The sequence below is a fragment of the Convolutriloba macropyga genome, chromosome 10, assembly GCF_964194025.1.
Source record: "Convolutriloba macropyga chromosome 10, txConMacr16.3, whole genome shotgun sequence".
Taxonomy (NCBI): domain Eukaryota; kingdom Metazoa; phylum Xenacoelomorpha; order Acoela; family Convolutidae; genus Convolutriloba; species Convolutriloba macropyga.
The window spans coordinates 39,301,316-39,316,745 of record NC_134477.1 but is presented as its reverse complement, the minus strand read 5'-3'; the positions used below and the strand labels follow the sequence as shown (position 1 = coordinate 39,316,745).

At 36.0% G+C, this 15,430-nt stretch overlaps 2 protein-coding genes across 4 annotated transcripts in view; one reads left to right on the top strand and one right to left on the bottom strand.

Annotated features, from left to right (window-relative positions):
- LOC142348119 (lipoxygenase homology domain-containing protein 1-like) overlaps positions 1–15,430 on the top strand; it is a 208,432-nt gene that overhangs the window by 23,413 nt on the left and 169,589 nt on the right. For both annotated transcript variants that reach the window (XM_075399300.1, XM_075399299.1), the window contains exon 7: positions 1,388–1,607. In XM_075399300.1, the coding sequence (XP_075255415.1) occupies positions 1,388–1,607 (220 nt within the window). The remainder of the gene's footprint in view (positions 1–1,387; positions 1,608–15,430) is intronic.
- Positions 5,639–15,213, bottom strand: LOC142348121 (uncharacterized). Of its 2 annotated transcripts, none has more exons than XM_075399303.1 (3): positions 14,533–15,213; positions 6,637–6,804; positions 5,639–6,258 (listed from the first exon to the last, which is right to left on the bottom strand). In XM_075399303.1, exons 1-3 carry the CDS (start codon positions 14,700–14,702, stop codon positions 5,886–5,888), a joined length of 711 nt encoding a protein of 236 aa, XP_075255418.1. In that variant the 5' UTR covers positions 14,703–15,213; the 3' UTR covers positions 5,639–5,885. The 2 variants fall into 2 exon arrangements, with proteins under 2 accessions (XP_075255418.1, XP_075255419.1); XM_075399304.1 differs by having other exon boundaries at positions 6,637–6,801.

Below are 15,430 nucleotides of genomic sequence, written 5' to 3'. Positions count from 1 at the left end.
TTTACAAAAACAATTCTCTAAGCAATAAAAACAATGAACTCATCCTGAAAACCTAATATATTGTTACTTTGAGCTAATTTTCACATAAATGGGATTTGCATTGATTGAACCTTGATTAATAGCCGCCGTCAGCCTCTAAACGACTTCTATTTAGGCGCTCTCCTTTTTAAATTTCGCTTTGCCTTTTGATAACGTTTTTCGTTTTACAGTAGTCACGATTTTCACGCTTGACTTCTGACTTACCCCACTCACTGTTTTAACTGAATGGATTTTAAATTCTTTCACGCATTGAATTACGCAATGTAGTGAATACATGCAATGTCAAAAGAGCGAAATCAAAAACGGGATAAACCGATAAAGCCCGGTCATTATTAGGCTTAACAGCTTTCAATTTACCTGAGTTGAGTATAGTTTGAATCTAAATGAAACTGCACGCCAAATTAGATTACTTTTTGACACTGAAAAAAGGAAAAAGAATTCGGTCTCTTTCTATCTCTTCTTTCTTTTTTTCTATTCCAATCCCGATGTGCATCAAACGCGTCAACGGCGGCTTTTTCGTCCCAATACAATCACGCCCCAATACAATCAGGATCATGTTTTCTTGTAAAAGTCCTTTAATCGAACATAACTTGCCCTGATAAAGCTACGCGTCTTACTAAAACACCTAATTATCCCAAATTTTATTGAAATAAATAATTTGGCGAATGAAAGTTTTCAATATATCAAAAATAAATGATTCATTTTGGATACATGTCAATTTAGTTAAAAAACGGACAAAATTTTAATTCAAGCTTTCGCCTTTAGGAAGCGGAGGTTAAACTAACCTTCTTTTGTAGTTTAAAATTATTGTGTCAGAAGTTTTCAGGTCTTTATTTTGGACAAATTTAATCAAAGTGTGCTAAAAAAGCATCTTTTGAGCCTTTTTTGATGAAAAAGTCTGAAATTCGAAAAAATTTAGCATAATTGTTAACTAAATAAAAGGAAAAACCAATTAGCATCTCTCCTCGATCTTTAAAATTGAAACGAATGACACTGATGTAAACAATTTGAATAAATTATCGCAGAATTGAAGATTTGGTTTAAAAAATAACGGAAAAGGTGATGCAGATCGGTTTACTATTCACAAAACTTTCAACCTCGATAAATCCTTGGGAAAAAACGAATTTAATTTTTTTAAATAGTATATTTTAGGTTGAGTGGGTTTTTTAATGATATGTGTACTCGCAAATGTGTACAATAGATAAATCTTTCGGCGAAAATTGACGGAACAAAAACGTTCGAGTTTATACTTCCTCCCCCCCCCCCCCCCCCCCCCCCCCCATTAAAGTGAGGTCGGAACAAATAAAGTTCACAAGTTGCATGCTACAAGTGGTCTGCTTGATTTTAGAGTACGAAGTGAGTGTTGAGACCTCTGACGTCAAAGATGCCGGCACCAGTGCGAATGCATTTATTACACTCTATAGCAAAGATACCGCAGATGCAGGTGGGAGTGAAAGGGCAAGTGCCCGATTGCAGTTGAAGAAAGCAGAAAAGTGGGATTTGGATAGGGGCAAAACGGCAGTTTTTACTGTGCATGCTACTCAACTTGGACCAATTCATAAAATCAAGTCAGTTGATCGTAGAAGCTCACTGTAGATAGCGCACGTACGCAAATTCACTCTGGGATTTTTTAAATTTGTTTTTGGATTTTCTGCGACTGATTAAAATATTTCCTGCAAGCTCCTTTTAGGCTTTGATGCAACTGTTTGTTAATAGCCATGAATTGGAGGTTGGGACTGTTTTTGTTCAGTGAAACTTTTGTGAATCGAAGGGGAGCAATGATTTTTATCGTAGCATCGTAAAAATTCGGAGAATAGAGGCCGGTCGTCAACTATGTCTCTGCTCAAATTATGTCAACTTAATGGCCCAAAGTATGCTATGTGTTATCGTTCATGCCCCCCCCCCCCCCGTTCACTGACTTTCTCAGTCGGGGCCAACGTTTGAAAAGACCCTCCTTCTGCCACGGTCATTTTAGAGCATATTGTCCCAAGTGGATTAGTTTTAAGATGAAATTGAACCGAGCGTTTATGAGCAAATACATTCCTCAAAATATTTTAGTTAATCTACGCATTTATTTCTTCTGCTTTTTTAATTAGAAAGACTTAATTGTAAATAACTTCTGTGTATACAATATGTTCATTTGTTTAACACTGACTGTTAACTTTGTTGTTTTGCATTTTGTTTTGTTTGAAGTTTGTGTTTGATCTTTCTCTATCCTTTCCTAATTTACATGTTAGATGAACATCTTCTCTTTCATATTCCTTCTGAGTGCTCAAAATCAGTCATAAATGTATTATTGGTTGTTAATGCGTTGCTAATCATTCGCGTTATCATCCGTGCGCGCTAATATAGTGGATATGCGCTTTGATAGTAGATAAATATGGATATCAATTGATTACTAGATTGGAACAGGTAAGTCAGCCAGATTGTTATCGTACCAAGGTAAGTGAACCATTGTTGATGCCTGAAGCAGCCAAATGGTTACAATATTTCAGCGAAGTGATGTTCTTGGAGGGCATCCGTATCCGATATCTCATTACATCACGCCCCTTATTTGGTTAATGTGTCATTCGGAAACGTATATACCTTTCCAATTGCTATCAACTAAAATGTGTATCAACTTTTGCGGCAGTTAAGCTTAATAATTGGATACTAGTCTTATGACGAGTAATACTTTTCGGGTACGAGTTCATGATCTTTTTTTTCCAAACATGTAAATTAATAATATAACCGAAAGGTTAAAGTTTACATGCCTTCAGAATAATCACGAATATTTATTGAAATAATCAAAATTATACATCAAACTTCTGGTTATCAAACTTCTGGTTATCTTTGTTCAAAATTTGAAGTGTGAAGTTGATTGTTTGCTGGTTGAGTTTAAGCCAAAGCAAAATTGCGTTGTTACATTAAGTCATTTTACTGATCGATAATATTATCCTCATTAGGCGCTTATAATCCCCTCCATATAATGAGTGCTTATAATGAAGCGTGGAAAAGTTTGCGTCTTTTGAGGCTAGAGCAGTTTCATTAACGCCAGATAGAACGCCAGTAATGAATCTAAAGATTGGTGAGCGTAATAGTTTATATGAGTTGGAAAAGAGTCGTATTTCGGCAACTCGCTTTCAAATACCACTGGTAATATGATGGCTGAAATATGTGACTGTTTAAATAGCTAGTGGAATATCCAATTCTTAAGACAATTTTTCAACATGTGTTTGCAAGTTAATGAAAACGCTCTTTCTCTTTTCTAAATAGAAAGAACTGCACATGCGTATTGTTCGAAGTTATATTTGACAGATTAGATGGCGCTCAAAACATAATCTAGAGAAATTGAGAAATTTGGTTGTGCCTCAGACTTCTGGTTGTGCTCTCTTACCTCCTCCCCCTCCCCCCCCCCCCCTCCACTGTTATGCTCTGGTTGCATCATCCCAGACAACAAACACTCTTACAGTGATCTCTAAATCTTCGAAAGGCTTTCTAATTGTTCTCCGCTGTTATGATTTTCTAACCCTGATTTTGCTGCCTCGGCAATATCGTCCAGCACAATGAACTATTTTTCCAATTGCTCTGGAACGAAGGTTGGAGAAATTATTGTAAACGTGTTGGTTTTTTTTTGCAAAATTGTTTGCTTGTTTTGACTATTCGAGAAACTTATACGCCCTTGACTTTTTCGGTTTGCGTGATCCTTTGAATTTTATTAGTGCTTATATGGTCTATGATAACCTCTGATGATGATACCAGAATGAATTCAAGTACTCTCCCCCCTTCGTTTGAATCAGCCTACAACAGATTTGAGCTCCCACTAGTCGTTGGAGACCAGACTCTCAACGGTTATTATTTAGGAGCTCCCCTATTTTACAATCCAAGAATTGGATTTTTTTGGTGCTTTTTTGTTTTTCTTGTAATATATATTCTCATTTTTCCATAACTTAGCTTTAAATATAGAATAAGAAGGTTTCATTAGAGGCCCTCAACTGGCTTAAGTAGTATTGTAAGTGCTTAATGTGATGAAGCTACTGCGAAGGCCTAAAAACAATTTCAATAGGTCATTTTTGGAGTTTTTGAACCCAAAGTGAAGCATTCTTTTAAAACCGAGTTTTTTTGTTGGATGGGTCTTAAATTGATGTTGAGCAAAGTTGATTAAGGGCACTGGAAAGTTATATTTTTTGTCTGTTTTTTGAAGGTTATATTTTCGTAATATTACTTCAACGCAAAAAAAAAGTTTTTCAGCTTTCGGCTAGAATGGATTTTGTTTTGAATACAATAGTATAAAAAAATTGATAGAAATAGCAATGTTCTCACATTTTAAAAATTTTAGTTCTTTTAATGGTTTTTCAGTTTTAGGGACCGAGTAATCTCTTTTAAATCTAGGATATTGGTTGATGGGTAGATTTCGACAAAAAAATCAAGTTTGACGATAATTACTATAGACTTTCTAGCAATTTGCTAAAAGTTCTCTCTTTTCGAGAGTTGTTCCTGCTAGCCGTAATGGAGCAGTTTTTAGTTTTATGTTATATCTGGTTGGTTTTGAAGACATAATTTTTAAAGAATTAAAAATTAATCAGACCTATGAATAAATTTGTTTTTTCAGATTCTAGAAGATTTTTCAGTTTTCGCTCGTTGAGTCCAAGCAAGCAACTCTTTTTTGAGCTTCAATCTGTTTTCTGATTTATACCTTCAAATTGTGTCTGGTGTGCCTTTTATACCTTCAGGAAACTTTTTTGGTTGTATTCTTATCCTTTCCAGTTCTCTCATTTGTCAAGCAAGATTTCCATTAACAATCCAGCTATGCAGTGATGCGTTTTTAGGTTTCTGATAAGAATTATCGGTTTTCAATGCTTAACAAAAATACCCAGTTTATTTGTTGATTTTTTTGATATTTCCACTAAATTTGTGATTTTTTTTGGCTTGCAATTGTCAATTAGTTTTCTAGTCAATTAAGTAATTTTGATTTTCCGTTCCAGTTTTTGGTTTGTATTTCACGAGTTCTGCTGTCACGTTTTTTAAATCCGTTTTTATCATTTTACGTAAGTTACAACTTTTACGTTTGACTTCTGCCTTACCTCACTATTCTAGCTGAACGGAATTTAGAATTGATTCAACAAATACGCTCAAGGTCAAAAAACAAAATTCATAGAAACAGGATAAGCCAATAATGCCCGACCACTAAGAAAGGCCTAATGTTTGAAGACAGTTCACCAGGTTATCAAAGTTCCTTAGAATTTACGAATTTCCTTAATTCTTACTGCGCTGCAAAATGAAGGTATAAATGTAAAAGAAATGCAAGCCGAAAATCCGCACTCATTTTTTCGCGACGGGCGGCAACATCTCGTGGACATTTATTTAATAAAATCGTTTTTAACTCTGCACAAATGCTTTTTTTCGCTTTTTGTAACAAGGGAGCTATTTGGATTTGCACTGTTGAGAGATCCCAGCGTGTGTATTTGACTACCCCCTTTCCTGCGTGTGTATTGGTCTCTGTATATTTTCATTACCACCTATATCGTTAAAAGATGGAATACTGCGTCACATGCAGAAAGTTCAGCTCCTGGTTGGTTGCCTTTAGTATGCGATTATAATATTCAGTTTCGATGCAAAATTCACCATCCCATAGATACACGCAAAATATATTAGCCTACTAAGTTCAATTTGCTGTGGAAATTATTGATGGATGAAGTCAGTCAAAATATCAATAGTGCTATTCTCAAGATTAAATTTGAAGTAATTTGAAGTCATGAGGCTTTGAAAGAGTTCTAGTATACATTTTAAAGCACCGTTTTTAATGTTACAGTTAGCCACGTGTAATTTACGAAGGAAAGCATTGTATTTTTTATCACAGTGAAATCTCATGTGAACAAATTTTTGATTTTATGAAGAAACGCACACTTCTTGTGATGTTGACAATTTATTGTAGTATCTTCACTTGCACTATTGGGCTCTCGTTTACATATTTTTCGTTCCTCCCCGTCCACAGTGTCGGCTCCTGGAAAAACTGAGTTATCCCTGACGACCTGTGTTCGAATCCCACCGTCTCCGAATTTTTTCATACGGCATATTTCATGTATCTGCTGTTCATTTCGGTTGCCATGAAAATGACTATAATATCCTTTGATGTTTTTGTTGACAATTTTGTTGCTTTTGTTCATTTTATCTACTTTGCAATGCACATTGTAGTGCCACGGGTAGGAGAAGGCAGTATATGGCATGCTGTAACCACCCCTAAACAAAAGTGTTATCAGGTTCTCTCAAGTTGAATAATCTGAGTCTTTGATCGAAACCCATTTTGTCATTTTTGGAATTGTACTTTTTGTCAGGATAAAATTTTTGCAGTAATGCATACGAACTAGATTTGAATCCCCCCAAACAATTTTTCTACTCAACAATTTTTACTCTTTTTGTGAAGTTTAATGGTTTCAGTTGAATGTTGGTTTTGAAGTTGCAGTAGTTTTTCCTTTGTTGATTTTGTTCAAATTTTACTCTACAGCCAATTTTTTGCTCTCAAAATTTGAAGTATACAATAGCTCTCAAAATATAATTACGCAATTTCGAAATTACAACCAAAGGTTACTTAAAATCCCTTTGTTGCTTTGAACATACTGATAATGGATTCCTTGGCATTGATTATTGGGTTGTTTGCAGCCAATGTCAAAATCAACTGTTTTGGTTTTTGTTGTGGCTGTATACCAACAGGTATCTCTGTTAGAAGTTCCAGAGCTGCCAAACGTGGAGTCCGTACTATCGTTTGTACTCCGGTAGTCGCTGCTGCTAAAATCAGAACTCTCAATTCATAAACTGCTCAAAAGTGGAAGTATTTTGATGATACTCTTCGACTGTATTAGTTCCAGACATTGACGAAATGATTTTATGCAAAACTTATACGGAGGCTTGGTAATTAAATTAATTAAATTAATTTGTTCCTTCAGGCATCAAATGGTACCTGAAGAGGACAGCTGAAGAGCGGGAAAGCTCATCTAGCAGCTGCCCCAAGAAGTATGAAATCAAACAAAGACAAGGAAACAAATAAAGACACGATAAATACAATGAATTGCGGAGTTCAGATTCAATTTAAAACCGTCAAAAAAAATTTAAGTAGATACTACCTTATATAACTTATATATTGGTGCAACCCCCGACGGCATGCAGGGCGCCTCACAGCGCTACCGACTTGAGAGTCTAAGTACATTCTGAAATGATTAGAATGACTTTCGAGTGCTCAATTAAGGCCACCTCGTGAAGAGAGGTTCAGTTCCACACCTTTGAGCACTGAAAGACACCCCGCACAAGCCAGAGGTTGCACCAACTCAAAAACAAAAGCAATACACTTTATGAGACTGTAGGGTTTATATTAAGGAAGTTACAAGAATTTTAAAACTATTTGAAAACTAAATCCACAAGTTGTGTATCGAAGAGTAGAATATTATCTTTAAAATTATGAACAAAAACGTCTATTTGCGATGTTGTCATAGGCTTATCTACATTTAAGCCAAAAGAGAGCAAAACGTTATACAACTTTCCACCTCTACACTTTAAAGAGTTTTTTTGGAGCGAGTTCTTAGCTCTGAAAGACTTTAAAACACCAGCTGCTGATGCGCGCGTATTTCTGCTTATGCTGCAGCAATTAAAGTAATCCTTAAAAATATATGGACAGTATCCATTTTTAGATCTTAGCACAAATTTAAGTAAATCATAAATATGAAGCTTGAAGACATCGAGAACGCCTTCTTGGCAAAACAAATTCTCAGCGGAATCAAATTTCCTTTTGAAGTTTATCAGTCTCAAAAACTTCTTTTGCAAAAACTTAATTCTATTAAGTTTAACTTTGCTGCTGCAACCATATACCAGGCAGCCATATTGTATTTTTGGTTTAATATAGTAATCATAAAACTTTAGAAGAACGTGTTTCGGTAGAAAGTATCTCAGTCGGCTGACTAATCCTACTAGTTTTGAAACATTTTTACATACAACGTCTATATGTTTTTCAAAAGTTAGGCTATTATCAATCTGAACTCCGAGGTATTTAGAACATTTAACTACATTCAACACTTCGCCATTGATACGTAGAGAACCTACTTTACTCTGCCTAAATAGTAACAATTCTGATTTGGAGCTGTTTATGGTTAACTTATTTTTTGCTAGCCAGCTTGAAACTGCATCAAGATCTTCTTGAAGGCAACTAGTTGCGGATGATGTTTTCAGCTCGAAAGATATTGATGTATCATCTGCATAATGCAGAACTGAGCTATGCTTGCAAATTGAATGCATATCATTAATGTACAGCAAGAACAACAACGGACCCAAAACGGACCCTTGTGGCACTCCACATTCCAGGGTTTTATAGGATGACATGACACCGGTATGAGAAACACATTGTACTCTTTGACTTAGAAAACTTTCAAGGATCGCTTTAAAAGGACCTCGAATACCAAAAGTTGCAAGCTTTCTAACTAATATTTTGTGATCAACAATGTCAAACGCTTTTTTAAAATCTAGGAAAATACAAGCGAACAACTGCAAGCTGGATGAAGATTTTATATTCTCTGTTAATTCAGCAATAGCATCTACGCAAGAAAACTTAGGTCTAAAACCAAACTGTTTACTGTATAGCAAATCGTTCGTTATTAGATGATCCATTAGCCTAGCATAGATTATTTTCTCAAGCACTTTACTTAGACCAGTTAAAACCGATATCGGTCTAAAATTGTCAATTTCGTCCGAACTTCCGCTTTTTGGCAGCGGAACAACTTTAGCTTTTTTCAGTGAGCTTGGAAAAAGACCATTCTTTAAACATCCATTGATCATTATGACTAAACGATCAAGGATAACAGGTAAGACGGTTTTTAATGACTTATTATTAATGCCATCACAACCTACACCTTTGGAATCAGATAAACTCATAACGATCTGACTTATTTCTTCAGCATTCGTGGGGCGCAGCCAGGCAGAAAAGGATGGTTCTAAAACATCATCTTGATCACAGTCACTGAAGTTAGCAGAAAGAGATGGTCCAATGCTCACAAAATACTCATTCAACACTTCAGAAACGTGAAGAGGATCGTCAACAAGCTTCCCATCTTTACAAAGTTTGACAGGATTGGAGGGATTCACATTTTTACCGAGTAAGCTATTGAAGAGGGGAAATAATTTACTCGGACTATTAAGTGCTTGTGATACTCGTTTGGTGTAGAACTCTTTCTTTTTTAGATCTCATTAAAGTAGTCACCTTATTCCTTATCTGGCAGTATTTAAGTCGAAGTTCTTCGCTGGGAGACAGAATTAATTTCCTAAAAAACTTATCGCGCTTTCGAATAGCATTTCTCAACTCCTTGGAGCGTACCCAGTTCTTTTTCTTTTTTGGCACTGACACCTGGCAGGGAGCGAACCTATCAAGCTGACAGTTGATCATGTTGATGAGGACATCAAAGGAACAATCGAGCGACACGTCTACGGTATTCTCGAGATCACTGTCAGGAGCTGATAGAAAATTACTTACCACGTTTTGATTGGCAAAACATTTGAAATTCCGGGACATTTTTCTATTATAACTAGCAGCTAGCACAATAGAAAATGAAACGGATATAGGATAATGATCAGTGATTGTGGAATGGAAAATCGACGGGGAATGGTAATCGCAGAAATTGGTGACAATGTGATCCAGGCACGACTTTGATGTCTCAGTTACCCGAGTATGTTGGTATATCATTTGTGAGAACCCATTGGAGGAAATGGCGATAGAAAAAGCAGTTTGAGATGGTCCAGTTTTTAAGAGATCAAGATTGCTGTCACCCATAAGAAGCCACTTTCTGTCTCCCAGCTGCTCCAGCAACAAATCGAACTCGTCCACAAAAGACGGAACGTTAGTTTGAGGTGGTCGGTAGTAGGCACCAAAACCCACCGAAGTGCTCCCTGCCTTGCACTCAACTAGGAGGCATTCGAATGCCTGACTGGTCAAGTCCAGCTTCTTTACAATTGTGAGGTCATTCCTCAAGTATAGGCCTACGCCTCCGCCTCTGCCTTCCCTGTTTTCATTTATTAGCTTATGGTACCCATCAATGGCGAAGTGTTCAGTATCATCAACATCAGAGAGCCATGTCTCACTTAGAACAATTGCTAAAGGCGGATATTCACAATTCGTTACAAATAAACAAAGTTCATCATAATGTTTGCGAAGAGATCTTATATTAAAATGGACGGCAAACTCAGTCCTCTTCAATGATTGTCTCGCCTCTGTCAAATGAGTCACTTGTTTCTTCGATCCGAAATGTCTCATGTTCTCTTGACTGGTATTTAGCATTGGGGGTTTCCGAAAGCAAGCCTTTCACGTAGTCCACTAGCGCATCACTGTCACTTATCCGTGCCTTCATTTCTTGTAGTATGTCTCTAAGTTCTTTCCTTTCTTCAACGGGAGATAGGTTGGTCCGGTTTCTTTTCAGTGGTGGGATTCTCAGTGACAACGGGGTTCCGGGATGTATCAAAGCAGGTTTGACGAGAGAAGGCATTGGTGTTTCAATATCGTTAGTCGCAGTAGCAGGGTGTCGGTTTTGAATTGGGGTGTGTGCTGACGGTGGCTTGGGAGCTTTTCTGGACTTCTCCGCAACATCTTTTAGCTCAAGGATATCCTGTGTTGAGTTGATGACTTGACTGACTCGTTTTCCGTCTTGAACAACATAAAGTAAAGGCTGCGAATTTATGTTGATACAAAGAGGTTGTGTTGCTCAGCAGCTTGCTTCAGTTCCACATCATACTTAGTCAAGCGTTCGGTAATGAAAACTGGCTTCAAGTTGGAAGGGTTTTGATACTAACGTAGAAGTCTCTTTCTTGCCCAAACCCGGTCTTTTTGATCATTGTAAATGAACTTAGCCACTATTTTCGGAGGATAGCTGCTTGTTCCTTTGCCCAGAGGATGGCAAGCCTTTAGATCTTCTTCGCAAATGTTGACTTGTAGGATGTTTCTCATGAACGCCACAGTATCCGACAGATAGGAGCCATGCTGGCCTATTGGAAGGTTATGAAAAATTAGACAATCTTTGGACTCATAACGCTCAAGCTCATTCACTTTGATGGTTACTCCTGTCATCTGGGACTCAAGCTGCTTTATTCTTTCTCCCTTCCTTTCATTTTCAGTCGCGAGATATTGCATCAGGGTTTTGACTGATTCCTCAATATTTTCGGAGGCCATAACACGCTGGAGATGTTCGGGAATATTCATTTTTCGTAGGGGCATCAAGATGATACTGCTGATAAAGCCACCCAGTAAGGCTGTTTTATACACTATACAGAGCTCTATTTAATAAGTTTTTCACAACAATTAGGCTAACACAGTAATGTCCTGACCACTCACATTCCCAATCTCACATGAACTAATGGACAAAGCGTGAACTTGAGAAATGAGAGACTGTTAAAAGATCTTTCGACGTAAAGGAAATGTAAAGTGCCCAGTGTACATTAAGACTTTCCGAGCAGTTAAAAGGCAAAATAGTTTTTTAACTTTTTTTGCCAACTAATAGATTAAAAAATAATTTTTAGCTTTGACACAAAAACTCATTTTTGTCACAAAACTTCTCAAGCAACAATTTTGAAAATCTACATGCCTGTTTGTTTTCTGCATGATATCTGTTTTTGATCGCGGAAATTTAAAAGCAATTAATTATTTGGAAATTATGGAGAGCATCAAAAATTTTGAAAGCAACAGTTTTAACAGTACCATTTCGGAAGTTTTAATTTCATTCGCCTTATGTAATTTGTATCCATGTACAATTGTCTTCAATTTGAAATTATAATTAAATAAGAATCTCACTCAAAACAGCGAAGTTGAAATGAAATCAAATCAAAACATTGTTTGTTTGTGTTCAGTTGCAGTATCTCGTGCGCTAAAGAGTTTTTCACATACTCCATTTTTAATTATATCAACTGGTAAATTCACTTTATAACATGAACCTTATAAGTTAAGCTTGAAACTTATAGGAAATTATCAAATTAAAAACAAATATTTTTCATAACAGACACTCAAAAAATACTGCTAGCCTTTTTGCGTAAACGTGTAAAATCAATGGCAATTACAATTATTTTCGTTTGAAGTTCACGCATTACTTATTTTAGTAACCTCTACATTAGGTACCGCTGAAGACGTGGAAAGAAGTAACCGCCAGCATTTTGGAGGACCAGTGTTGCTCGGTCTAGACGGTTGTTTCGGACAAAGGCTAGACAACTTCTCGTGCATGACAGTTCCTAGAGTTTAAGAAATATTTGTTAACCCTTCATCTAGTAACCTTTTGAATGTTTGGCTTGTGTCATAGGTTTGTTTTTGTACAGTTTTGTTTTTAATTTCTAGTCGTTTCCAGAACAGTGCGTTAAATTTCTTGTGAAAAATTTTGAAAAGTGAGCTATTCAGCATGCTTCTGAAGAAATTAGTCTCGGGGGTTTTGCCCATATCAAGGAATTAGTGATAGGAAGATAGTACACATTATCTGCTATGATATTAAAATAAAACAACCTTTCAGATTTTTTATATCTGTTAATACGAACGTCGATAAATCTTCAAAGTACAGAAAGGAGTACAATTAGCGACCAACAATTAACTCCCGAGGAATTATTAGAGTTTTAACGTTTAGAATGCTTGTTTTTATGTTGATTAATTGTTTTTGGTTTTTCTATTGCAACTAGTTACGACATTACATGTAAAAAAATAGTCAAATTTGATCTAGTGTACGGCAAAAGAAGCTGACGAAAAAATCTGCTTCTGTTCCAAAGATGCGTAAAAAACTTTTAAAAAAAACTTGAAATTGCGATAAGTTCGTCAGAAAAGTTCATCTAAAAGAAGCCCTGGTGAGATATTGAGTCTGCACTGAAATTTTAGGTCATTTTGCAGCGAAAAATTTGGCAAAAAATAGTGGAATTTACTAAGAAAAACTTTGCTTTATTGATCAAATGAGCGTACGTTATTTAAAAGCACAAGGTTTTAAAGGAAAAAGATAGGTTGAAAGATATTGAGGAAAAACGTAGTATGTAATGATTCAAATGCTGGATCATTATGTTAAAGCGTATAAAAGTTGCAGAAGCTTAAATTCATGACCTCCACAAAAACTCAGTCTAATTTGTTTTTGATTTTGTCAGAAAAAATGTCCAAAATTTTACTGGAACAGGACAAATTTTGAGGTATAAAAAAACGTCAATACGTGGCCAATGTATTTCTCGAGTGAATTTCCTCAATTTTGTTTCTATTTTCCACCACAATGTTTTAAGTCTATTGTTATAAACGTGCGTTGAAGTAAGGTACAATGGGCAAATTTAAGTCAAATTTTCAAGTTTTTCCACGATGAGTAACTCATTTGCACATGCAGTATCTAATAACTATGATTGTGTCAATAAGACCGGAATGAATGAAAGCCTTTTTGGTGATTACTTTCAGAAATGTCTCTCTCAATACTAAATGTGGATTAGGAAGACAATTAGCAGTTTTGCAATTACCCATATCCTTGTTCACAAGAACAATTAAGTTTTTAAATTAGGTCTCAAGCAATTGCTATTAAATTTCGAGCAGTAAAGTTTTAAGCTAATTAAACGCTCAAAATGGTGGAATTAAGTTTCATGACAATTTACCCAATTCCATTTTACGCAATACCATTTTACCCAGCCTGTCATTTTACCTTATGCCATTTTGCACAGTGGTCTTTGATCTTTTCGTTCAATTGTCTTCTGTTCGGTTGTGATAGTTTCGTATCAAGTCCCACGGGCCACTTAATTATATAGTCGGTTAAATAATTGTTCTTTTAATTTCAACAATAGAGTAAGTTAAAGCTGGCATTGGGTAAAGTGGCAGGTTGGGTATAATGGCATTGGTTAAAATGGAATTGGGTTAATTGTCCTGACACCGTGGAATTGTGTGACTTTTTTCAACGTGGAAAATGGTTACGCAAAATAAAAAATGGTCTCGCAGTATTTCCAATCGTTTCCAAAAAAGCCAAAATTTTTGAAATTTGCCTTCGGTTATTGGCAATGTTATGATCTCAGCCGAGGGGTGAAATCGCTACGCCAGTGCTCCGAGGGGTCGGAGCAAGTACTTTTAAAATTGTAGATGATATTTTTACTTCGCACAACTCCCTTCAAAAAACAACAAATGGGAGTGGAGACGATTTGAACGAGCTTGTAAGAACGATATTCTCCAGTCTAGTATTCTAATTATTATCGCAGCAGGGTTTATGAAAATATCTCAGTTGTCAAGAATAGTTTTTTTTCTCGCAAGATTTTAGAAGATAAATGGGTTCCTTGCTATCTGCATGATGAGGGACACTAACAGAAACAATCCTTTTGCATTTAAAAAGATTCCTAAACTGAACATCCATTTTATTTTAACTGAGCTGAATTGATTTTTATGAATTCATATATGGCTAAGCATTTTTTGGCTCTATCAACGTAAAAGATGGTAATTTCAAGAACTTATATGTTCCACATAAGCTTGATAAAGTAACCCAAAAAGTTTTAATAAATGGATTTTACCTGTCGTCAATGTTGTGTCGCTTTGCCCATTCGTAATAGTCCGTATCACATTCTATTCCATTGTGGTATGGATTTGGGTAGTTGAAATGACCCAGTCTTTGCTGAACTTCAATGGCCGGGGCTCGAACAACATCGTGGGCTATAGGTGAACAGTCGGTATTTATAAACATCGCTGAGAGAAATCTAACTTAAATCCAATTGTTCATTTAAACTTTTGAAGCGAAAGATGACTTGAAGCTGTTCGCGAAGTTGAAACAAGATCTTAAGCAATTGTGTGCTGCTTTCTTGTTTAATTGTTATGCTTTTCTCAGGAAATGATATTTGCTTGAATGTCTGAATCTATTACACGAGGGGCTGAACAATAAGCCATATAATTAATCTTTAATCTTCCGAGAAAGACTTTGAACTGACAATACCAGAGTGTCGGAATACCGTCTACAAGAAAAACTTTGATGAAAAACAAGAATTAAAAGTTAGAAGAGGACAAATCAAATTTCTAGTGGTTCGTTCAAAAAGCAGCCTTGCCTTAATTTTTGTAAATATTCTTTGTTTTCATCTGTGTTTTGATGTCTGTAATCTATCATCGCGCATGGTCAAAATTAATCCGTACTGACCGCGGCAATAAATTTGTTTCTACTTATATGTGATGGCTTTTTAATCTTTTTTGTCCTCTCAAGACAATATTTGCCAGACTACGATACTTTCCCTGTTTAAAAGAGGGCATGCACTCTTATTATTTAAATTTTCTGGAGTAATATCAGTTTCAAAGTTCTATTCAGTTTTTAGACCAACCAATAGCGTCCTCTTTTATGACCGTTAGAACTTCATTGAGTATGTTTAGAATTGGAGATGACGCTACTATAAAAGCTGAAGTATTTAACAATTTTTGTTAAAATTT